Genomic DNA, 26,145 nt, shown 5'->3' on the forward strand with positions numbered 1-26,145 from the left:
ATAGTCAAGACCTTCTCGTTGTCTATACCCTCTGACTACAAGCCTTGCCTTATATTTATTAATAGTGTCATCATCTTTCATTGTCCTCTTAAAAATCCATTTAGAACTCAAAGGTTTATTTCCAGGAGGAAGATCAACCAATTCACATGTATGGTTGTTCAATATGGATTCTATTTCACTATTGACTGCCTCTTTTCAAAACAATGATTTCGATAAAACAATGATTTCGAAGAAGACATAGCTTCTTTAAATATTCGAGGCTCATTTTTCAATAAGAAAGTCATAAAATCTGGTCCAAATGAAGTAGACGTTCTTTGACGTTTACTATGTCTTATATCCTCCTAATTAATGTACTTTCTTTTGTTTCTTCCATAGGTCGTTTAGATACTTCACCAATCGACTCATATTCCTTTTTATACGGATATATATTTTCAAAGAACTCATCATTATTTGGTTATATAACCGTATTATTATGAATATCGGGATTTTCTGATTTATGAACCAGAAATCGATATGCTTTACTATTGGTCGCATATCGTATGAAAACACAATCAACGGTTTTCGGTCCTATTTTTACCCTTTTGGGTATAGAAACTTGCACTTTTTCCAAACACCCTCACACTTTAAAATAATTTAAGTTGGGATTCTTTTCTTTCCATTTTTTATATGGAATAGAATGTTATGCTATGGGGTACTCGATTTAGTATCCGGTTAGCCGTAAGAACGGCTTCCCCCCACAAGTTCTGTGGTAACTAGAACTTATTAACAATGTGTTCATCATCTTCTTTAATGAACGACTCTTTCTTTCCACAATCTCATTGGATTTGGGCATGTAAGGGGTCGTTGTTTGATGTACAATTCCATATTCAAAACATATTTTTTCAAAAGGAGATTCATATTCACCACCCCTATCACTTCTTATCATTTTGATTTTCTTGTTAAGTTGTGTTTCAACTTCATTTTTGTATTGCTTGAATGCATCTGTTGCATCATCTTTATTATTAAGTAAGTAAACATAGCAATATCGAGTATTGCCGTCAATAAAAGTTATGAAATATTTCTTTCCACCGCGAGATGGTATTGACTTCATGTCGCAAATATTTGTGTGAACTAAGTCTAAAGGATTTGAATTCCTTTCAACTGACTTATAAGGATGTTTAACATACTTAGATTCCACACATATTTGACATTTTGATTTATCGTATTCAAACTTAGGCAATACTTCCAAGTTAATCATTTTCCGCAAAGTTTTATAATTAACATGACCCAAACGTATATGCCATAAATCATTTGACTCAAGTAAGTAAGAAGAAGTTGAAATTTTATTATTATTCTCAACAACCATTATATTCAGCTTGAAAAAGCCCTCAGTGAGGTAAGCTTTTCCTATAAACATCTCACTCTTACTTATTACAACTTTATTAGATACAAAGACACATTAAAACCCGTTCTTAACTAGAAGTCTAGCAGAGACTAAGTTCTTTCTAATCTCAGGAACATGAAGGACGTTGTTCAAAGTCACCACCTTACCAGAAGTCATTTTCAGAAATATCTTCTCATATCCTTCAATTTTGTCCATTGCAGAATTTCCCATAGAAAGCGTCTCTTCGGGTCCAACGGGAGCATATGTAGCAAACGCTTCTCTAACGGCACAACCATCGCGAGTGGCTCCAGAATCAATCCATCACTCCTTAGTATTTCCCACCAGGTTGCATTCAGAAAGCATAGCACATAAGTTATCAACATCTTCGTGCTTTTCAACCATATTTGCTTGACCCTTCTTCTTGCCTTTCTTCGAAGCACGACAATCTGTAGATTTGTGTCCAGCTTTCCCACAGTTGTAGCAATTTCCGTTGAACCGCTTCTTGCTTGGGTTGCTTTTCGGTCTAGAAGCCTGCTTCCTCTTTCTCTTATTTTGAGGAGTATCCTCAACAATGTTTGCTCCCATTATTATTGAGTTTCCACGGCCTCTCTTTTCAGCAGCTTTGTTGTCTTCTTCAATTTTCAACCGAACAATGAGATCTTCAAGCGACATCTCCTTGCGTTTGTGTTTCAAGTAGTTTTTGAAGTCCTTCCACAAAGGAGGCAACTTCTCAATCATCACTGTAACTTGGAATGATTCATTGATGACAAGACCTTCAATGAAAATTCTGTTAGTAAAAATAATAAAATTAATACTTTCAACATCAGTATTAATTCGACTTATACCTTCAACAAGGAGATCGTGAATAATCACTTGGAATTCCTGGAATTGGGTAATAACAGACTTGCTACCTACCAGTTTATAGTCCAAAAATTTAGCGGCCACGAATTTCTTCAACCCGGCATCTTCAGTTTTGTATTTCCTTTCAAGCCCAATCCACAGTTCTTTTGACGTTTCCACATTACTATAGACGTTATACAGATCGTCCTACAGTTCGCTAAGAATGTAATTCTTACATAGAAAATCAGAATGCTTTCACGCCTAAATCACGAGAAAGCGTTCATTCTCTGGAGTTTCGTCGGGCAGAACAGGAACATCTTCCTTAATGAACTTCTGTACACTTAAAGTCGTCAAGTAGAAGAATATCTTTTGCTGCCACCACTTGAAATCAATCCCGGAAAATTTTTCGGATTTTTCTGCCGGTGCCAATGCCGGTGTTGTTCGGCTTGTCGATGCATTGGAAGTCACCATAGGAACAGTCTGGCTCCCGTTGTCATTCGTCATTTCTGTAAAAGAATGACACAAACAAACGTTAAAATCACGTTGATTTTAATTTCCAATGGAGTAGAAAACCACAAAGGTTTTAGTCTCCAGAAACAGTGAGTATAACACAAATACAGAAAATATTTAAATTCCTTAAATTTGTTAATCAACTCTATTTGTAAAATAATTCTAGAGAAGATTTTTAACATATAAACAGAAATGTAAACGAAATAAAATTTAATCTGAGCCTACTGAATTCACAGTGTTTTCTTAAGGAATTTAATCCCCTCCTAGTACCCATGGTTGTGGATTATTTCCTTCCAGGATAGAACCAATTACACACTGGTGTAGCGGTACTTCAAACCCTAGTATTTCAGCGGAGACAAAGATCGATAGCAAATCACACTTACTGTTGCTTTCTTTGTAGTTAAAACAATGCAGAAGAAAGGATGAGAACTCATAAATTCATATGGAAAATTTGAGAGAATGGACTTACTGTTGCTTTCTTTGTAGTTAAAACAATGCAGAAGAAAGGATGAGAACTCATAAATTCATATGGAAAATTTGAGAGAATGGACAACTTATGGTCCGAAGCCGAGCGAGCGACAAAGGCGGCGCGAGGCTTGCCTTCTTCGTAACCCTTTAAGAGCTAAAAGAAGAGCAATTGTATATATACTCATCAAAAACCTTTTCCTCTTCCAATATGGGACAATGTCCTATTGTCAAAGAGAGAATCTCAAATATTTCATTTTCCCTCCATTTCTCATTCACCCTCTTTACATTATGCTTAAAACCTAACACTAGTATTAGGGATGGCAAGTGGTATGGTTGCGGGGCAAACCCGTATAAACCCGCGAAGATCTCAACTCGCCCCGCCCCGCATAGTATTTTCACCTGTGTCCACCCGCCCCCACATAGACCCGCGTCCACCCGCCCTGCACCGCACCGCACCGCACCGCATAAGTTTTTTTTTTTGTTTTTATCATTTTGTTTACTTATTTCCTTTTTATATTTTGGCTGCAATTTTCAACTTAATCAACCAAAAAATTGAAAGTTCTTTTTGTTTTTTTCTGAAATTTTACTTAATTTGAATTTTTATGTAATAGTACAGAGATGGTTCAATCGTGTGTACCCCTCTCTTTCCTCAGGTCTTTTTTAGGACTTAGGAAGGTTATTGAGCTGCATGACAAGTATATGGCATTTGTGACCAACTGTTTTGCAAATAACTCTCTCTTTCACAATATATATCCAACTGTTGTTGTTGGGAAGTTATACTTTTTACCTTAAATAATTTGGGATATGCTTTCTGTTGTCTAAATTTTGAACTTCTATAGGCTGTGAAAGAGGCATTTGAGGTCTTCTATAATAAAGTTGTTGAGAAGCAAGTTTTATGGGTCATATGGTGATTACACGGAACTCGGAATAAGAAGAAAAATCCTTACATCCGCGTAAACCCGCAACCCGCATAAGTTTTTATGAAAAGTATTTAAATCCGCCCCTCACCCACCCCGCCCCGCATAGATTTAAACCCGCACTGCCCCGGATAACCTTAAACCCGCCCCGCCCCGTCCCGCACCCGCACCGGCCCGTTTGTCATCCCTAACTAGCATACATCAAAATTCAGGTAAGAATTGGCTCCTGGAAAGAAGGTAGACTGCCTCAACTCTCAAGTACCAAATGTGCCTTTGAAACTAAAGAGCGTCCGCCGCAATGTAATTCTTTCTTATATTCTCGTATCTTTTCCTTTTTAAGCTCTTAGTTGAAGTTTAAATTCAGTCCCCTTTATTCCAATAGTCTATTGAAACTTACATGAATTCTGAGTTTCTTGTATCTGGACTTGTTCACTTTTTAATGAAAATTCAGTCCCCTTTTTTCCAATAGTCCCCTTTATTCCAATAATCTATCCGCAGATAACAAAGCCTTTTAATGGTGAAATGTATGCGGGTACAGGTGAGTAGTAGCTCCAATTTTTTTTTAGCGAAGACTTTGTAGACTTGTATGATCAATGAGGAAATTTCAGACAGAGGACTGATATTAGCCTCAATACTGCTGTCTAAGCTAGGTTGAAGTTCTGTTGTCTTCTTGTTAAATGTTGTAGCCTTTGCTTGTCAAAATGGTTTCTGATTCTGCCACATTTTTGTTCAACAGGTTATATACTTTGTTGCTGGTGAGAGTGAAGATAATAACGAGATTAAGGATAAATAGGGTTTAAGGCAGCATGTTGTTGTTGCTGCTATAAAAGTTGATGGTAAAGGTACATTTAATAGTCAATAGAATTGTTTATTTGTTCGATCGGAAATATTATGACTTACTAATAGTTCTAGTGCGTGCATTGTATAAACAAATCGTCCATAACTTATACACATTTATTGGTTTTTAACATTTAAAAAAAATATTATATATATATGGAAAAGATGACAAGGTTATATTTGATTGTAGTTAAAGTCGTCAAAATGGGTTTGGCCCGTGAGGCCAGCCCAACCCAGCCCGCTACTTGGATAGGGTTGGACTAGGACTTTTGAGCCCATTTAAAAATGAGGCTTATAAGCCCAGCCCAAGTCAGCCTGCTAGCCCTTGAGGCTTGATCGAGGCTGGGCCTGGGCCGGCCTGTGGGTCAAAAATTAATTAACTATTAAATATTTAATATTTAAAAAAAAAAAAAAAAAAACTATTAACTATAATCCCATTTCCCCAACCCTAGATTGCTCATTTACCCTTCCATATCAACTAGAATTTAGATTTTTGACATGTATATAATATGACAAAATTAGTTTTTCTTTTGCTTAATTAATAACGAACTCGAAAAGTTTTAGGTGGCCAATAATAATCTTTTTTGAAAAAAAAATTACTTTAAGTAGTCAATGATAAGTCTGGATTACTCTAATGTATTATTATTTAAACTGCTCTTCAGGCAAGAAAAAGATCAATTTTAAATACACAAAAAAAATTGACCATTAGCAAATTTCAGGAATTTTACAAATTTTATGGACTATAATGATGAAATTAACAAATGATGTTAATCCAAAATTAAAATTCTCAGCATATAAACTTCTTGAAGCAATCCCTGAATATGAGGAAAATGAAAGAAAAGTATTAAGTAAATATTCATATAAAAAAAAAGAGCTAGAGATATAGAGAATTTGCATTTCAATTATGAGATTCCTCGTCAAAGATCAAGCTTTTTGTACGCTTTAAGCAAACAGAAGTTGTTTACATGATTAATCGATTACATCACGAAAAAATATTTAAGGAATTAAAGAAATTCTTTTTTCTAAAAAAAATTGAAAGGTTGGCCCGCCCTAGCCCGCAGCCCTCTTAGGGTTGGGTTGGGCTGGCCATTTTAAGGCCCATTCATATGGCGGGTCGGCCCATCCTAGCCCACCAAATTTAAAAGCTCACGAGGCTTGGGCTAGGCTAGGCTGGGCTGACCAATTTTGACAGCTCTAATTGTAGTCTATGTTCCATGCTAGATTGTAAAGAATGATATATTAGCTGACTCTAATTTGTTTGGAATTAAAGCGTAATTCTTCTCAAACTGCATGCTTTAGAATGCTAGTGGTACTTCCGACTAAACACATCGCTTGCCGGGATGATACAAGATATCAACAGCGTAGGCCTTCAGTAATTAGAGCCATCTCTATTGCCTCAAATTCAACTCTTTTTGCTTGAATATGTATTGCAAGCTTTTATGATTATATACGGTCAAAATCATATGCCCCCGATTTATAGGCTCGAGGGCGAGTTCGAGCCCGATGAATCAGACTCGAGCTCGGAGACAAGATGCAATGCCCAGAAATAGGAATACGACGAATACCGAAGCCTTGTATGCTCGAGCCCGAAATAGCACCATTATGGATTTGTAACAAAATGAGCTAGATTCTTGCTATGTCCCCAAAATCATGGCGCGAATCCCGGAATAGGATTGTACGATTTCATACTAGGCGGTTAGACAACTGTATCAAGAATATTCCTTACTATAAATAGACATATTCCTTATTCAAAGTTCCTCTATTATATAAAGGGGACCCCAATCATTTGCAAGATCATCTAATCATTGAGAAAATAATATACTCTCTACATTTTGCCTACTGTTCATCAGAATTGTCTAGTAGTTCTACTGCTCTTACTTTACTTTTCTTGCTTAATTGTTTTTATCGTCCTAAAACCCCTCGAGGTCATTGAGCTCGAGGTCACCATTGCTGAGTTACATTGGTTTGATTCATTTATTTCTTTCATTTCTACTTCATATTTCTTGATTATTAATTGGTATTGAACTAAATCACATATCTTTAAAACCACCAATCAAATTAATTGTTACTCGTATTTTCGAGGTAAACAATGATCTGGAAAATTTTTGCCCGAGCCCAACGTGAACAAAGTTATACTGATGTCTGTGTTTAGAAGAGAAATAGAAAATACAGAGTAATAGGACACCATACATAGTTACGTTGCTTTTTCTAATCCTTCTATTTCTAATTCATATGGCAGCAATTAGCATTACTATCAACAAAAATGATAAAGTATTATGTCAAATAAGCTTTAGCAACACTGAAATAAGGGCGAGTATATGAGGTTTAGAATCATGGCAATGACAGAGCAAGATTTGAGAAGCAGAAGAATTGTGCATAGACAGTCAAGTGTGGAACTCCATCTTTTGGAGTATATATACCAGTGATTTGATTATTTGTTGCAACGTTGAAACTACAAGGGAACCTGACATCTTCCACAACGTTGGATTTATATTATTATATTACCACCAAAAACTTTAGATCTTAAATGTAAACAGAAGAAACAATAAGCAAAGAGAAAACTTTTAAGGCGGCAGTTAACAATGAAACAAGCAAAATTTTATAAAAGTGGTAATTCAAGAAGAATATGACCTTATACTACCTTTCTTTATGTTTTATTGTTTGATGGTGGTAATACTGTTAGCCGGTTAGCCCTGCCAAAAGTTCGATTAATATTAACATCGAATGCTGAAAAACTTATATGCCAATATAAAGTGTGAATCTGTATAAACTACAGTACTCTAAGCTTGTTGGTGTTAGAGGTAGCAGAATAAGATGTTTGTGTATTGTTGACTTGTAGAAGCAGACATGATCTTTTTCTGTTACAAAGCACCTTCATCCCTATACCAACCGAAGCATAAAAAGTAGTTAACTCATCAAATGAAAGTACTCTCCTTGTAGGCAATACTGGAGCATTTGCATTTCGCTCGGTAGTTGGGGGCACAAGTAGCTCCGTATGATGTATTAGGACTTATGTACAAAATTTGAGTTCATTCCGAGTTGATTTGATATGTTTCGGCGCGAGTTTTTGGAAGTCGAAAGTTCATTAAGTTAAATTTGAGGTGCGTTTTGTCGTTTCGATGTTGTTATACGTTATTTGAGGCCTTGAGTAGGTCCATATTATATTATAGGACTTGTCGGTATGTTCGTACGGGGTTCCGAGGGGCTCGGGTGAGTTTCAGATAGGTTTGGACTATGTTGCGCTCGTTTTTCTTATGTTTCGACGTCGTTTCTTCAAGCATAAATAGTATCAAATTAAGCAAATGAGCTCCAATTTCTGTTTTGATTGAAACATTAGATCCGTATCGTAATTCGGAGGCATAGCAAAAAGAATCGCTGAATTTGGACATCGTATGAGGATTTTTATGGTCATTTTACTAAGAATTGGGTTGCCAAATTTTTTTCAGATTAATTACGAAATTGTTACTGACTTCGTATTTAAAAATCTGCACTATTTTTAAATATTGAAACCAACATATCTCCTTCATTATAAGGTCAAATGGAGTGATTCAAAAGCCTATCTTAACTGAAATTTCACAAGGAATCCATTGGAGGCATCAAAACAAGTTTTAGGATCATTTGACACGTAAAACGAGATAGAATAGTTGGGCAAAATTACCTAATATGGAAGGTTTGTTCATTTAGTCATATTTTGAGTTGGGGAGCTCGAATTTGGACAATTTTTGAAAGCGATTCTCACCATATGGATTGGGGTAAATGTTTTATACTCGATTTTGGTTATATTTCATGAATTCATCTTCGTTTTTGGCATCTGAATGATGATTTCAAAGTGAATTTTGGGGGTTTTGTCTAAAATTTCATAAAGTAAATTTTTGAGTTTTGAACACCGATTTAGAGTCGGATTTGAGTGAAACAAGTATGGTTAGACTCGTAATTGAATGGGTTGTTGGATTTTATAAATTGTGTCGGGTTTCGAGGTGCGGACCCGAGTTAGGCTTTTTGGCCGATTTTGGGTTTTTGATTAAAGATTCGACCTTTTTCGATTGGATTGGTTCATTTAGCATTATTTGATGTATTTGAGTTGTCTTTTGCCTAGTTTTGAGCCGTTTGGAGGTCGCTACGCATGAGATGTCACTCTTGGAGCATTGCTTGGCTTGTTCGGCATTTAAAATTGACTTATTTGAGATAAGTAACTCTTCTAAACTTAGTGTTGAGGGTATGAAACCCCGAATTACGTGTTATATGATTGATGTTGAGGTGACGCACATGCTAGGTGATGGCCGTGTGTGCGTACACCCAGTGAATTGTGACTCCGTTGTTTTCAGGGCACTGAATAGTGGCCTTATTTTGTTGATATCTGTATTTTCACCATGTGATAAAGTAATTGAGTTGTAATCCATGTTAGACACCATGTCTAGGCTACGTGCTTATCCTGTTGGGACTCACTGAGGTCATTTCTGATGTTGATTTATTTGTTTTCATTGCTTTATATACTCAGTCATACACATTCGTATGCATATCATATCTCAGTCTCTATTGTTATTTACTGATACCTCATATCATCATTTTTGGGCTAGTTTCATGATATTGTGAGCCCGGGAGAGACTAGAGAGATTGATGATTAAGTGAGAACGAGAGCCTGATTTGAGATATTGTTACTATGGCACGTGAGTTGTCCGTCCGGCACGTAAGTTGTCCATGCGGATCCCGATATTAATACTATGGCACGTGAGTTGTCCGTACAACACGTGAGTTGTCCGTGCGGATCTTGATTTGATATTATAGCATGTGAGTTGTCCGTGCAGATTATAGCGCTTGGGCTGAAGGGACCCCTCCGGAGTCTGCACACCCCCAGTGGGCGGAGTCGACTATGTATATGTATATGGATCGGGTTGCACGCGCGCAACGAGTATTGTACAGTGCTGAGTGACTGAGTGTGCTGAGTATTGAGTACGGTAAGAGATAATGTGAGACAGTGAGGTTAAGTACTCTGAGAGTGTGAGTACATGATTCATCTCTGAGATACATGGCATTGACATGCACACATGACATAAAGGCATATGGATGTATTTTTCCTCATGATGTACGGTATCACATTATTCATGACTTTTCACACATATTGATATGTGGGCATAGTGAGGTATTTCGCACTTGTTATCCAGAAAGAAGAAATGAAACATCTTATTTATTGTGGAAAGGATTTTTGGAAAAAAATTACAGTTTTCAAACTATCTTTTTTTAAGTTTTCGGTAAAGAATTTGGGTTTTCACTGATATACTTGAAAAGTGAAACTATTTTTCGAAAAATTATGAAAAGGTTGAGCATGTTATCTCTGAGCTGCTTCTTTATTTACTTATGTTACATTGTTATGAACTGCTGTTAGTTATTGGTGTTGGACCCGGCCTACGTTCCAGCTCATCACTACTTTCAACCTAAGGTTAGATTTGTTACTTATTGAGTACATGGGGTAGGTTGTACTCATTCTACACTTCCTGCACATTGCGTGCAAATTTCGAATGTCGATGTTACTGTGCATGGCGGGAGCTAGCATTGAAGGTGCACCTGCGATCTAGACTCAGCTGCCTCTTGTTCATGGTAGTCTTAGATTTTGTAAAACTCTGTTTATGTACTTTTCAAACAGAAGATGTATTTACTTCATATCAGCTTTGTAAACTCTATTCTTAAAAAGCTCATGATTTGTACTACCAGTCATTGGGAATATATAAGATTTAGATAATTTTTTTGATTAATTATCCTGTTAAATATCATTGAAACTGGATAGATATTAGTTGGCTTACATAACGCGTTGGGTTAGGTGTCATCACGACTAATGGATATTGGGTCGTGGCACATACATAAATTATCAACATTGCCATGACATGAACCTAAAAAAATGACACTGGCCTTCGTATACGCTTTGCTTTGTTATCAGTGAGCATAGCCTATACAGTTAGCAATCAAGGAGCATCCAATTCCAATCCCAGGAAAAAATATCTGTTTTATTAATTTTAACATCAAGATAATAATTCAAGCTCATTTCTGTCATAACTAAAGCAAGAGTGCCAAATTAAACAAACTATGCTACTACGAATACCTATATAGAGGACAACAATGACTTGGCTATTTCAAAAAGAAAATTTATAAATCATTGAAGAACATCAATAAAGATTAGCAAGAATAAAGAAACACATAATCTAATTTCTAATCATGACTTTACATTAGCACGCAACAATGAAGGCAAACAAATGCCTTAAAACTGAGCTTTAGAGGAGTAAAAAGTTAGATAAAACATTCCAATGGCTCCTCATATTAACCTCTTTCAAGTTAGAAACCGAAACACAAAGTCATACCATGTGCTACAGTTGCTTGAAATTTTTCTCTCATGCTCTTGACAAACTTGAACAGTTCATTGCTATTATCGGTTGAAATGGAAGAAAGCGAGGTTGACATAGAGATCATTGAAGTGTCTTGATCGCGAGATACTATGTCTGGAAGAGTTCCTGGATGCATAGGAAACATAACCATATTTAGAACCATTATATGACATTTGATGAAAAACTCTCCATATATTTATATCTGCCATATTCAGCCATTATAAGGAATTTGATGACAAACTATCTATATATTTATAAACTGTGTAAGAACATGCTTCTTCTGGGGATTGCAAGCAACCAATACTCTATGATTTCTTGCACAACAGTATATGGCTCTGGTGTTACCAAATAAGGTTCAGAGGATAATGAAACATAGAAATCGAAACACAAAGTCATACCATGTGTTGTAGCTGCTTGAAACTTTTCTCTTATAATACTGACAAACTTTAACAGTTCAGTGCTCTTATTTAACTCTCTGAGCAGCTCGTTTGCATCATTTAGCCGTGGATCACAATCAATCACTAAAATCCAATCCAAGCAAAGAATTAGAGTTCTGGACCATCTTCACTTATGTATAGTTGATAAAGATTCCAAACTTACAAGAATATACGTCATGAGAATTATTCTAAGAATTACATCTAAGGACATGGATGCAACCAAATTAGGGGCTGCCCCTTCTTTATACTTTAACAAAATTAGAGTTTGGACACGAGAAAAAATCATGTCTCATGTGTTTATAGAAATATAGTTGTCAAAATCTGACAAAATATCAATTAAAACTAGAATTTCACCCGATTTCTAAATTTTCATGTGCTATAGGCCACGACATCTACATGGGTCCGGTGACCGAATCCGAATCGCCTAAAATTTTGCCACACCATAAAAAACGACCTAAGTTACAATAGTGAAGGGGGATGATGGCTATGGAGCGTACTCTTCATATTCCTCAAAGATATATTGTGGGTTTAGTACTTTATGATGATCAATTAATTTATCTGTCTTTTTTCTGAAGCATTGTGTCATTTTATTCTAGCTATATGATGTCTTTGAGCAGACCGCATACACCCACAGCTCTAGAAATAGTTATCCATGGACATGTGGTTGATAAAGTTATTGGTAAAGGTGGCTCAAACATAGATAATATTCGCAAATCAATAATTTTTGGGCCCGGTTTGAAACTTCATCTTATGACTATCACTTATTTCTTCATGTAACAGCTTTTTCTTTCTCAACCAGATGATTTCTAACTGAATCATTGCAGCGATAAATTGTGGATTATTTGTATGCGTAAAGAAATTGACTTGCACCCTTATTCTTCTCTAATATATTTCTTATTCAGATGAATACGGTTACCATATTAGATAAGGTGACAAAGAACTTGAACTCTTGTCACAAAATTCGTGGTATGGAACCAACTGTATTACATGTGTGCTTTTGTACTAGTAAGACTGAAAGTGAAACAGTCCTGAGTAATTGGTAACATGCAGAGAGATTTGAATTTAATATTTATGTAGTAAAAATAAATTTTAGTGAAATTTTATCGGATTGGACCTATTATCAAATCCAAGTAGTAGTTAGTTATGGAATGAGAATTTTGAACAAACTATGACTCCTGATTCCTGCATATCATAGGGACACCCCTAGACTTAGTCATAGAAATCCCCCCATCTAAAATGTATTATTGCTCTAGCTTAGCCAAGTCTTAATTAACATCTCAATAACCAGAGAGAATATTTATTCTAATTGTGTGCTTTCGTATTTATGCAAAAATCTTTTTTTTTCATGAGTAGAACCAAGGTAGAGCAAAAATAACAACAAATGAAGAGATTTTGTAATTAAATGTCCAACAATAAGCTAAAAGTATATTTAAGTTTCATACAATTCAGGCATTTAAAAAGGTTTAATTAATAAGTACCTTGCATAAAGCCAAGTCAGCCGAATTAAAAAAGGCACGTTCATGGTTCTGCATCCACAACATTACAAGTAGTTGTCAATTTTTAGTCAAAAAGCTTTTTATTTGAAACTTTTTGGAGAAATTTATGTACAAGGTATCTTGAAGGGATGTTCTGAGTAGTGGAGCTCCACAGGTTACTAAAGATAGAACATTACGTCGAAACTTAACTGATTAGTACGTATACACACATATAGTATGTATGTGTGTATACACACATATTTATGCAAAAAAATTAATTTTGCTATTTTTTCATACTTGTTGTTTATAGTATATATTCTAAAATGACATAAAAGTCTTTAGCTTCACATGGTAATATTATTATTTATATTAGAAAAGGATAATTTAAATAAATGAGATGCTAGACATGTATTTGTAATATGTTACCTTTGATATTGGTGTAAAAAATATATTAACTAATATGAATATTTAAGTAGTTTAATTCAAAATTCTAAAAATATTTTTACTATTAAAGAGTAGACACATTTCTTTCCTTTTTACATTTTTTTTTGTACTTTTTTAAATTTTTTCTACAAACATTAATATTGTCTAATTTGAAATAAAATTATATAGTTTACCAATTCCTTATGCATTATTGCCTTTGACTTGGTTTCAGTAGAAAACCCAAAACGTAGGTGTACTTTATTTGTCTCCCAAAAATTATAGATGTAATTGATTTAACGCAGAAATGGCGTGGGATAGCCACTCTTTAATGTGGTATTTAATTTTTATTCAGTATTTTTAATGCTGAGCAAAAATAGCCAGCACTTTATTAAAATTAAGTGCAATCTTTTTTCATGAATGTTGTATAAATATTAATGACATGGTGTCCTTAACATTTACATTGCACACATGAAGTTAAGGACGCCATATCTTAACATTTACACTGTACATATAAAGTTAAGGACATGACAGGACACTTTGTCCTTAATATTTACACAACATTCATGAAGTTAAGGACATCATGTCCTTAATATTTACTCACTCATAAAGTTAAGGACACTATGTTCTTAAAATTTACACTGCACACATGAAGTTAAGGACACCATGTCCTTAACATTTACACTACACATATGAAGTTAAGGACATGAAGTCCTAAAGTTTAACAACAGAAAGTGCAAATACAAGTTAAGGATATTATGTCCTTAACATTTACACTGCACACATGAAGTTAAGGATGACATGTCCTTAACATTTACACTGCACATATGAAGTTAAGGACATGACAGAACATTTTGTCCTTAATATTTACACAGTATTCATGAAATTAAGGGCACCATGTCTTTAATATTTACACAACATTCATGTCTAGCACATAGGTATTTTCGTCCGAGTGGATAAAAATTTATTAAACATTAGCTAAAGAATAAATATATTTTAAACCGTAGCTAAAGAGTAAAGACGTCTCTAATTAGTGGTCAGCCGTACACTTCCCCCTTGGTTTAACCGGTTTAACCTCTCCATTACCCATTGGCGGACCACTATAACATGGATTTTAATAGGAGAAATAACAAGCTAAACCAATACTATTATATTATTCTTTAAAAATATTTAGTATTTGAAATTCACTTTTTCTGACTAATTTTATTATTTGTGTTAATTTCTTTCATTTTCACAGTTAATTATATTAAGTTGAATGTAACAACCCGAATTGCTCAACACAACGCTAAGGTATTTTATACTATAAAGATCTCAATGACTGAAAGATTACAACTTTAGAATGTAAAAATGAAAGAAGTTACAGAAAAACTGAAGAAATAGGATCGGTAATTAGAAAGGGGATGAGGAATTAGACAGAATCAGAAGAGGAGGTGAGGAGCACAGAAGCATGATCACAATACGCATAATTTCTGAAACCGCAGGCCATTCTCCTTTTAAACCTTTGTCACGTTCTTCCCTACTCTACTTGGATCCTAAGCGGATCTCTTGTTGGGTTGTCTTTTATATATATATATATTTATAATAAATAAATAAACTAATACAACATATTTAATTGATATCCGTCCTTGACGAGAGGCTTTCACAAACTTACTTTTATTTAGATTTAAAAGATATGCCTTTCACAAACATGCTTTTCTATTAATATTGTTATGTCGATTTAATAGTTTAAGGGTGTGTTTGGTACGAAGGAAAATATTTTCCGAAAAATGCTTTCTAATTTTTTCATATTTAGTTGGCTTAAATGTTTTGCAAAATATTTTTCTTATGAACCCCCCACTCCCACACACACAAAAAAAAATTACCTTAATTTTTTTCTTTTTTGCAATTTCAAATTTCTGTTTTTTTATTTTTCTGCATCACCCATCCCCAACCCCAGCACAATTTTTTTTGTACTTTAAATTTCTGTTTTTTTGTTTTACTGCCCCCCCCTCCCCGGAAAAAATATTTTTTAAATATATTTTTTAGTTTTAATTTTTTTATTTATCGGTTTAAAGGTTCAAAATTTTACAAGTTCCAAAATTATGAGTTCGGAGGTTTATGTGTTTGGAAGTTTACGGGTTTAGAAATTATAAAGTTTATGGATTCGAAATTCCGCGATTTTAAAAGTTTAGCGGTTCGAAAGTTTATGAAATTTGTGAGTTTGGAAGGTTGTTCGTTTGAAAGTTTATGGCTTCATGTTTATTATATCTAAATTATTTATGAATACTCTTGAGAAGTCATTTTCCTTAATTTGTGTACCAAACACCGAAAAACGAATAAGATTACTACTTGTTTTTCAAGAAAAATATGGCGTTGGAAAACATTTTCCGTTATACCAAACACACCCTAAATGTGCTTGTATTGTATTGTTAACGATAAATACATACTCGGATCGAGTGTTTATATCAAACCAATAGATGGATGACATGTATTTGTAAATAAACTCATCTTACTTAATCATAATTAATTAATTGATATATATGTTTACCTAATAAAATCTCTTAATCATAGTAAATTAGGCTTGTTTATCCATAATCTTTTTTTTTTTAAAAAAAAAATATTCAAAAATGTATTTGTTCATGAAATTTTGCAACTTTGAAATTTTTTACTTTTTTGTCCACTTACAAAACTTCAATATTTTTTCAAGTGAAATGCATGTTTTTAAGTACTATTTTTCAACTTAACTCCAAATATTATTTTTTTTAAAAAAATTATATTTTTTTATGTCCAAACACATACTTAGTGGTATAATTTAATATAAATACTTTTTTGTAAGTGTAATAAAGATGTCTTTTTCACATTTCAGAAAACATAGAAATAGTCAACAAACCCACAGTTTCCCTCCTTTGCTCTCGCCAATGTCGACGATTCTCGATTCACTCGCCCTCTCTTCCATTTTTTCCTCTTCTCCTTCTAATATCCGACCAGCCCTCCGCCCCTCGCCGCCGTTGTCCGCCACATGGGACCGCCGTTCCCCTCTCAAATACACCGCTTTTAAATCCTGTACCCCTTTAAAGCAAGTTTCACTTTTGTCTTCTTCAACAAGTTGTTGTCGCTCAAGTAGCGTCTCCGGCGAAGCTTCTGATGTTGCTTTCGATGGTTCGTTCTCATTTTTTTCATTTTTTCATTTTTTTTTTACTTCGTTAAGAGCATTATATTTGCATTTAATTTACATTAGATTTGTCAAAAGATAATCCTTTTTCTTTTATTTCAGCTGCAATATTTTACTACTAGTATTTAGATTTTAATTTATCCTGCCACGTAATGTACTAGCTAATTGTTACTCCCTCATTGAGAGTCGACGCGTTTGAGTTTCAGTGTGAATTTGAATATTGATTTCTTAATCTTTTTGAAATAAGGTTTACATATTCAGAAGTTACATGAAAAGTATGATATGAATACATTATGTTGCTTGATTGAGCTTCCACATACTATGGGTAACGTAGGAGACATCTCTATTTTTCCCCGGGAATCTTTAGAATTCCCACTGCTTAACTTTTAATTCGCTTCTGACCATCAAATGAAATGTGAATAACCCGTCCTCCTCTTTGAAAGAAGGGGCGCTTCCGGTTCATTGATGCCGACGGGGCTTCCTCGCATCATACCGTCGTTTCATCGAAAGATGATTGACACCGATTTGTTAGACTATTGTCACTTTAGCTTGTGAAGCATATTAGTATGGATCTTTACTAAGGAATAGGGAAAGAAAGGTCTTGATTAGATCCTTTTCCTATTTACTTTCACATAAAATAGTGCCCCACCTCATAAATTTGTAATCTTGATATTTGGTTTTACTTTTTAGTAGCTGATTAACTAGTCCAAATTCTTCAGTGGACGAACGAATTCTAAAAACCTAAATAAATGTTTTTCCTTCACTTCACATTCCTATTTTTATGTTCTGAACTTGCTTCTTGGTACAACGGGATGGGCGAAGAATTCTAGTTCTGCCAAATCTTTAGTACAACTTTGAAATTGGATCTTTAGAACCATGTGTCTAAGAGGGCGAAAAAGTAAGTAATGTAAACAAAGAATCCTTCTTTTTTTTTCGTTGAACCCGCCCAATCAAAAATCCTTGTTTCGATTGAATACAAAATCACCTGCAAGGACATAAGGTCAAGATTGCACAGTCCTACAACAAGCATGTGAAAACTAAGAGTTCGATTCTTTATCATTCAAGAGAGCAGCCAAGTGCACACAAAACAAGAACACTCATCACTATGTGGGAATCTTTATCCAGATTTTGATGGAAATTGGAAAGAGGAAAAACATGTCCCAGTAGCAGTTATGTACCTTATTAAGTAGGAGAGAAATAAAAGTGTTCCAAGAACTTGCACAGTAGCAGTAAGGAGAATTTTTGTGTGTGTGTGTGTGTGTGTGTTTTTTTTTTTTTTGGGGGGGGGGGGTAATATAGACTGCTAGCTTGCTGCTTTTTTAAGTTGTTTTCTCACTTCCCTTTGGGCCCTTAAGCGAGCTGCATATTCTCGGTGCATCACTTGGCTGCGGGAGCAGATCTACCACGAGGCAAGCGGTCGATTTTCTTTGCTAAGTGTGTATATATAAATAATAAGCAAAACGAAAATACAACAACAAGAAGGCCAGTATTTTCCCACAAGTGGGGTCTGGGGAGGGGGAGATGTACGCAGCCTTACCCCTACCCTAGAAGGACAGAGAGGTCGTTTCTGATAGATACTCGGCTGGAGAACAGATGACAAAAGTTATGGCAACAAGAAGGAACAACAACAAGATGAAAATACTGAAGCCAAGAAAGCAGTTAAACTCTAGGTAATAATAGCAATCTATGAATAAAAGGATATCATACTAACACTAATGCTAGCGAATTGGGAAAGACAAAGAGATACGCTCGACTACCTACTAGCCTTCTACCCTAATCCTCGACCTCCACACCCTTCTATCTAGGGCCATGTTCTCAGTCAACTCTAGTTTCGCCATGTCCCGCCTAATAACCTCGCCCCAAGACTTCTTAGGCCTACCTTTACCCCTCCTGATGCCCACTGAGGTTAACCTCTCGCACCTTCTGACTGGGGCTTCGCTTCTATACTTCTCCTCTTAACATGCCCGAACTATCTCATCCTTGCCTCCCGCATCTTTTCTCCACAGAAGTCACTCTCACCTTATCCTGAATAACTTCATTCCTAATCTTATCCAACCTGGTATGCCCACACATCCACCTTAACATCCGTATCTCAGCTACTTTTATCTTCTGAACATGAGTGTTCTTGACCGGCCAACACTCTACGTCATACAACATAGTTGGTCTAACTACAACCTTGTAGAACTTACCTTTAAGTCTCAGTGGCACATTTTTATCACACAAGACATCAGAAGCGAGCCTCCACTTCATCCATTCAGCTCCGGTACAGTGCGCGACATCCTTATCAATCTCCCCGTTACCCTGTATTATAGATCCAAGGTACTTGAAATTACCTCTCTTAGGGATAACTTGTGTATCAAACTTCACCTCCATGTCCGCTTTCTGGATAACGTTGTTGAACTTGCACTCCAAGTATTCCGTCTTGGTCCTGCTCAACTTGAAACGCTTAGACTCTAGGGCCTGCCTCCAAACCTCCAGTCTCTCATTAACACCACTTCGCGTCTCGTCAATCAGAACTATGTCATCAGCAAACAACATACACCATGGCACCTCTCCTTGAATGTGTCGTGTCAATGCGTCCATCGCCAAGGAAAATATAAATGGGCTAAGAGCTGATCCCTGGTGCAACCCCATCACAACCGGAAAGTGTTCTCCTCCTACCGTCCTAACCCGAGTCTTAGCTCCATCATACATGTCCTTAGTCACCCTAATATAGGCTGCTGGGACTCCTTTAGCTTCCAAGCATCTCCAAAGCACCTCTCTCGGGACCTTGTCATAAGCTTTTTCTAGGTCAATAAATACCATATGCAAGTCCTTCTTCATCTCCCTATGCCGCCCCACCAATCTCCTCACCAGATGAATAGCTTTCATAGTCGAACGGTCCGGCATGAAACCGAACTGGTTCTCAAGAATGGACACACTGCTCCTCATCCTCACTTCAACCATCCTCTCCAAAACGAAAATCTAAGTATAATTATAAAAATTCAAAACACCACTTGAACAAGATGGCTTGCAGGTTTTCTGGACGAAGCACTTCATACTATCGAGAGGTCAAGGGTTTAAGCAGTAAAACGTTTTTGAGTTGCACTTTTGCATGCACAATCTTAAAACCCTATTTTTTTTTTGAGTGAGAATAGAATCAATAAAATTACAAAGAAGGTTGACCATGTTAAGAGGTAAAAAAACTTTTACCAAGCAATTTTATTAAACAAAACAATCATTAACCCAAGTTTTTAACAATTTTATGGTAGAATCATGCCTTCTTCTTCTTCTTTAGAAAGCAATCGCAAGAATTTGCTCTTCAAAATCTTTAATTCTTCAAAAAGAGGTAATAAATGCTTCATCCTTCTAAAAAGTTATGGCTTTGCTAAACCATTTCTCTTTGACAAACTACTTATTCTCTTTACAATTTTAGATTTTTGGGAATGTAGATGCTATTTTCACGGTAGATTCTCTTAATACTTTTTTCTTTCTTCTTTCTCGTTGGAGTTTCTTGAAAATATTCGTTGTTTTCCTTTGTGCGTTGAATCCTATAAAATTATTTAGGCTTTATCTAAATTGGTATTTGAACTTTTAATTTAGAACGATATATTATCGGGAGAAATTCAAAAATAGCCAGATTTACAAGTGGTCATTCAAAAATAGCCACAGTTTCAAAAGTAATTGAAATTTTGCCACTTTTCATATAAAGATAAATCTGAACGAAAACACTGTTCAAAATCCGGAAAATACTCCAGCATAATATACTGGAGTTCCAGCATAAGTATACTGGAACTCCAGTATATTATAATGGAGTTCCAGCATAAGTATACTATAACTCTTAGCATAATATACTAGAGTTCCAGTATAATATACCGATCCAGCATAATATGCTGGAAGTTCATACACAGGTGCTCCAATCTCCAGTATATTATGCTAGAACTTTCTGCGTGTTAGAGTTCCAGCATAATATGCTGGAAGTTCATACACAGGTACACCGATCTCCTGTATATTATGTTGGACCTGTCCCTATTGCAGCAAAATAGTGGCTATTTTTCAATGACTTTGCAAACGCTGGCTATTTTTGAATGATCAGTCCAAAAACTGGCTAGCCCGTGCTATTTTTACTATATTATCTTACAACAACTTCTAGAATTCCAAAACTAAGTTGAAAAGATCCAGATTTATCTAACTTGGAATAAAGGGCCTATAAGTCGGAACTACATCGACAAAGTGAGGGAGTTAATTTAAATTCCTTAAAAGCTGATTTTGAAGAAAGATTAGCAATTCGAAAATATCATCCAAATGATCGTGATGCAATAAGAAGAACATATCTTCAAAAAGGTCTTTTCCAACCTTGAAATCACAATTTTCTTCTAAGAAATTTTATGGAAAATTGTGTCGCTTTAATTGTTGGAGTATCGTGTAACAAAAGATACGGCTTTTCACTTCAATTGTTATTTGTTTCAAGATGAATGCATCAATTAAAAGAGGTTTTTACACCAAATAATATTAATTTATCATGTTTAAGTGATAAATTAAGGTAAGAATATGTATTAATTAACTTGTGATTTAGTAATAATTCTTGTTTGAGAGGACATATGTCATGTATTTATTGGGTTGTTATAAACACCCGATGCGAGTAAGTATTTACCTTGGAGATGTATTTTCAAGTATATGATTTACAAGTTGGAACAAGAAGAACAAATTTAATATGCACATTGATGGACCAAACAATATACATAATCAATCAAAAAAGAACTGTGAAGATTTGATGAGACAAAAACAATCCATTTAAAGTGCACTTGCTAAGCAATTTACATCAACAAAAAACCCAGTGAAATCCCGCAAGTGGGATCAGGGGAGGGTAGTGTGTATGCTGACCTTACTCCTACCTTATGAAGGTAGAGCGGCTGTTTCCGAAAGACCTTCAGCTCAAGAACAGTAAAAATGAAGCAATAGAGAAACAATAGCAATAACAAGGAATAAGAAAATGGAAGCAAATAATACAACGAGTAATAGCAGAGATCCAGGGATACGAAACTACAAGAATAATACCATCCTACTGATAATAATGACACACCGTATAAGAACAAGGGACTAATAATTTTATATCCCAAAATGATAATTCGTGGCTCAAAAGATATCTTATCATATCAATTATAGCTTCTATACGAATTCAATATTTGATCTAACTTTTGTTAATCGGATTATTTAGCAATGCACTTTGAATGGATTATTTTTGTCTCATCAAATTTTTATGAACTCTATTTGGTCTAATAATATGCATATCAAATATGTCCTTCTTGTTTCAACTTGTAAACCCTATACTTGAAAATATATCTCAACGGTAAATACTTACTCGCATCGGGTGTTTACACCAACCCAATAAATACATGACCTATGTCTTCTCAAAAAAGAATTTTCACTAAACCATAAGTTAATTAATACATATTCTTACCTTAATTTATCACTTAAACATGATAAATTAGTATTGTTTGATGTAAGAATCTCTCTTAATTGATGCATTCATCTTGAAACAAATAACGATTGAAGTAAACAACCGCATCTTTTGTTACACCATACTCCATACTAATAAACCATCTAAGGATTAACGCGATGCAATTTACCATAAATATTTCTTCGAGGAAAATTTTGTGTTAGAGGTTGGAAAAGACCTTTTTGAAGATATGCGCTTCTTGTTACATCATGATAAGTTGGATGATATTTTTCGAAATACTTGTTTCTCCCCCAACCTTTAAGGAATTTAAATCAACTCCTTCACTTTGTCGATGTTGTTTCGACTCATTGGTCCTTTCTTCGAAGTTATATGATCTTGACATTATGAACTTGGTTTTGAAAGTTGCTTTAAGATAATATTTCTTCATTGAAATTTAAGCTGAATTAAAATTTTAAATATCAATTTAGATAAACTCTAAATAATTTCATAGAATTCAACCCACAAAGGAAAACAATTGATTTTTCAAGAAGTTCCAACCAGAAAGAAGAAAAAAGAACAAATATTAAGAGAACTTACCGTGAAAATAGCATCAAGAAGCAACCAAATACCCAAAATTTCAAATTGTAGATTTTTTTTACTATGGTTTCCGGGCTAGTTTACGCCACCTCGACTAATTTCAGGGGATACCTGTTACCTCTCACCACTAACAGGTATCAGGTAATTCTGTCCACCAACAGTTGGACAGATGGGAATAAACCACTTAATGTTTTTTTCACCTCTGCTAGGATTTGGACATAAGACCTCATGGTTCTCAATCCATTTCATTGACCACTGGGCCACACCCTTAGGCGCTTCAAATTATAGATTTTTCAAAGATTGATTCAGCAAAGCCACAATTTTTCCGGAGGATAAAGCTTTTATTACCTCTTTTGGAAGAATCTGAGGATTTTGAAGAGCAAATTCATGTGAATGCTTGGTAAAGATGAACAAGGCATTCAGTTATGCTAGGAAGTTGTTAAAAGCTTGGGGCATCGATTGCTATGTTTACTAAAATTGCTTGGTAAAATCTTTTATTACCTCTTTACTTAGTCTTTGCTTTTGTGTCTAAAGTTGACACTCCCTCTGAAATGAGAGTTAATAGCTCCTCTCTGAAGATGTATTAAGGCCTACCGTTTGTTTGTTCAGGATATTTTTTAGTTGTTAAAGCGAAGTGTTGTTATATAGAACATATATTATAACATAGTATGAAAAATTGGTTCCAAAGAAAACCGTTCAGTGAAGTGTTGTTATAGAAGATGGTTGTTATAGAGAAGTTCGATTGTATAGCACTCCCCTTCTGCTTCTACTCTTATCTTCTAACCCCAAAATTGAAATGGTATCATCAAGGTGCTTTCTGCTGCAGTATTCGTCTCAAATCTATAGGAAGGTGATTTTCTCTGTATGAAGTTGGCCTAATATCTCATTCTCCATTCCTCTTCCCTCCCTTTTTGCTCCTCCTCTTGGTTTTGTTTTGTTATCGTATTAATATCATCCATATAAGAAATTGGTGTACTGATCTGTTATTCCCTGCAGCTAAATGATTGTACAGCAACTAGGAGCTAACTGATGCAAAAGGTGATTGGTAGTGTTAAAACCTGTTTGTATTATCTACTGTCTACTATATATACGTTTCTGTCTCAAGATGTACATGACATAAATGGAACCTTTTTCCTATGGTGTAGTGGCTTCTTAAGCTTGCAATATCTCTCTATTGGAGAGACAATGACATAGCTATTTTCCATGTGCTGCTGTAGAGGAGTAAGTATGCTGGTAAAAATAATAGAACTCTAAAGCCTTGGCCATAGATTGTATTATGAGGTTTTCGTCTTGGGAAATCAGTGGCAACTGTTGACTATCTTTGTGCAAGGTCAGGTCAAAGTGAATTGATATCTTCTACAACTATTACGAATTTGTAAGGAGAAAATTCTTTTCGTTTTTTCGTTGTTAGCAAATAACATTTTTTCACAAGCCACAAAGTAAAAGAATGACTGATTTAGTGTCTGTAATACAAGAAAAAAGTTTGGCCAGCTTGCCTACTTTGTTTATCTATTGATTTAGAGAAACTGTAGCCTGTGAAAATGCTTATTTAGTCGGTATTCTCTTATAATATAGGAGCAGATAATAAGTATTCTTTGGCATTATACTTGCTAAAAGAAAGTTATTTTTGTTGTTATTATTATTCTTTATTTTGGGAGGTTTAGGAGCTAAGGATGTGTTAGTCTCCACCAAGTAATAATTCCTTGAGCATTCGAAATGCCTGACAATTTATAGATAAGAGATTTCAAGTGTGGTTTCCATTAGTTGTGAGAGGGATTCATAGATAGTCGAAAGTGTTTTGCCTAATCTTGTTTTGTGTTTTAATTTCTTGTGTTTTTCTTTCAGTTCCTTCTGTGACAGAGGAAACATGGGAATCACTTGTTCTCAACTCTACTGAACCCGTGGTGGTTGAGTTTTGGGCTCCCTGGTGTGGACCATGTCGCATGTTCCATCCAGTGATTAGCGATCTGGCCAAGCAATATGCAGGGAGGGTTAGCTGCTTCAAATTGAACACTGACGACAGTCCTCCTGTAGCGACCAGATATGGAATCCGGAGCATCCCAACGATAATGATCTTTGTCGATGGAGAGAAGAAAGATGCAATAATAGGAGCTGTACCCAAAACCAGTCTAACTGCCAGCATAGACAAATACTTGTAAAAGCTGTTAAATGGTAAGCCCAAAGCTATACTTGGTTCTGTTGTCATAGTGATCCCAGATTTTCCATTCCTGGTTATAATATCGGTAAAAACTTACTCACCCGCACCTGGTGTTTAGCCCAAGCAAATGAATGCATGTTACGCTCTTGATGCTGATGGTCCTGTACTAGATTTGTGCCAATTAAATGAAATTCCATTTTTTTGCCTCTGGCCCCATCTTTGCATCATCTCACAAAAGAAAAACTCCAAAATATATATGTAAAAGAACCAATTAGTTGAGGAATTGGTTTGCTCTTTGGGAAACCAACTATAGAACCTAAATGGAGATGGAGACGGCGAGTGATTCATCTTGAGCTTCGACCAGTCAACAGTCAAACCCATAGCCCATTCTTCCCCATCTTATACATCATGAGTGTAAAGAGTATTTAGTTCGACATAGATATTGTGACTTAAGGGTGTACATAGGTCAGGTTGGTTCGAGTTTTTCACTTACCAAACCGCTAGCCGTGTTTTTTTCTTGGTTTGACTCAAATTGCCCGTTTAGTGTTGTTTGTTGGTTTTCTTTGAACACTCCTACCATTACTGTAGGACCTCTCATAAAGTATCCTATGAATCCATCATAGAGTAATATAGTCTCCTGTCCGATGTTAACCGTATGGCTTCATTTGGAAATTAGTAGTTGGTAAATTTAGCTATCGTTAATTCACCAGTTCAATCAATTTAAAATGTTCTGCAACAATATTTATTGTAATTTGGCAATCATTTATACAAAGACATACTCCCTCCGTTCACTTTTACTTGTCCATTATACTAAAACTATATTTTCACTTTTACTTGTCCATTATACTAAATTAAGAGAAAGACAATCTTTTTTTTCTCACTGTTTTACCCTTATTATTAACTGCTTATTCCCCAAACCATTTTTCAAAACTTTTGGAAATCCTATCACTAATATGGGTAAAATTATAAAATATATACTTCATTTATTTTTTGTTAAAGGAAATACAAAATTAAAAGTGGACAACTAAAAGTGAACGGATGGAGTAGTAAATCGACATTTATTCCAGAGCGGAACTAGATAGGGGGAATGCCTTACTTTGAAAATTACACTACATAAATAGCGTAAAGATAAATGTATATGTATATACTTTCATTTTAACATTTTTTCTAATTCCAATG

At 35.1% G+C, this 26,145-nt stretch overlaps 1 protein-coding gene across 1 annotated transcript; it reads left to right on the plus strand.

The window, feature by feature from the left end:
- The first annotated feature begins 16,474 nt into the window (after positions 1 to 16,474).
- LOC104235986 (uncharacterized) lies at positions 16,475 to 25,182 on the plus strand. The gene is made up of 2 exons (XM_009789823.2): positions 16,475 to 16,779; positions 24,654 to 25,182. The coding sequence occupies exons 1-2, from the start codon at positions 16,539 to 16,541 to the stop codon at positions 24,965 to 24,967; spliced, it is 555 nt and encodes a 184-aa protein (XP_009788125.1). The 5' UTR covers positions 16,475 to 16,538; the 3' UTR covers positions 24,968 to 25,182.
- Positions 25,183 to 26,145: the final 963 nt, after the last annotated feature.

The sequence above is a fragment of the Nicotiana sylvestris genome, chromosome 8, assembly GCF_000393655.2.
Source record: "Nicotiana sylvestris chromosome 8, ASM39365v2, whole genome shotgun sequence".
Classification (NCBI taxonomy): domain Eukaryota; kingdom Viridiplantae; phylum Streptophyta; class Magnoliopsida; order Solanales; family Solanaceae; genus Nicotiana; species Nicotiana sylvestris.

Coding starts and splice junctions, on each gene's coding strand:
- LOC104235986 (XM_009789823.2), top strand. CDS start 16,539: ATGTCGACGATTCTCGATTCACTCGCCCTCTCTTCCATTTTTTCCTCT. Junction 16,780..24,653: donor TTCTGATGTTGCTTTCGATG/GTTCGTTCTCAT, acceptor TTTTTCTTTCAG/TTCCTTCTGTGACAGAGGAA.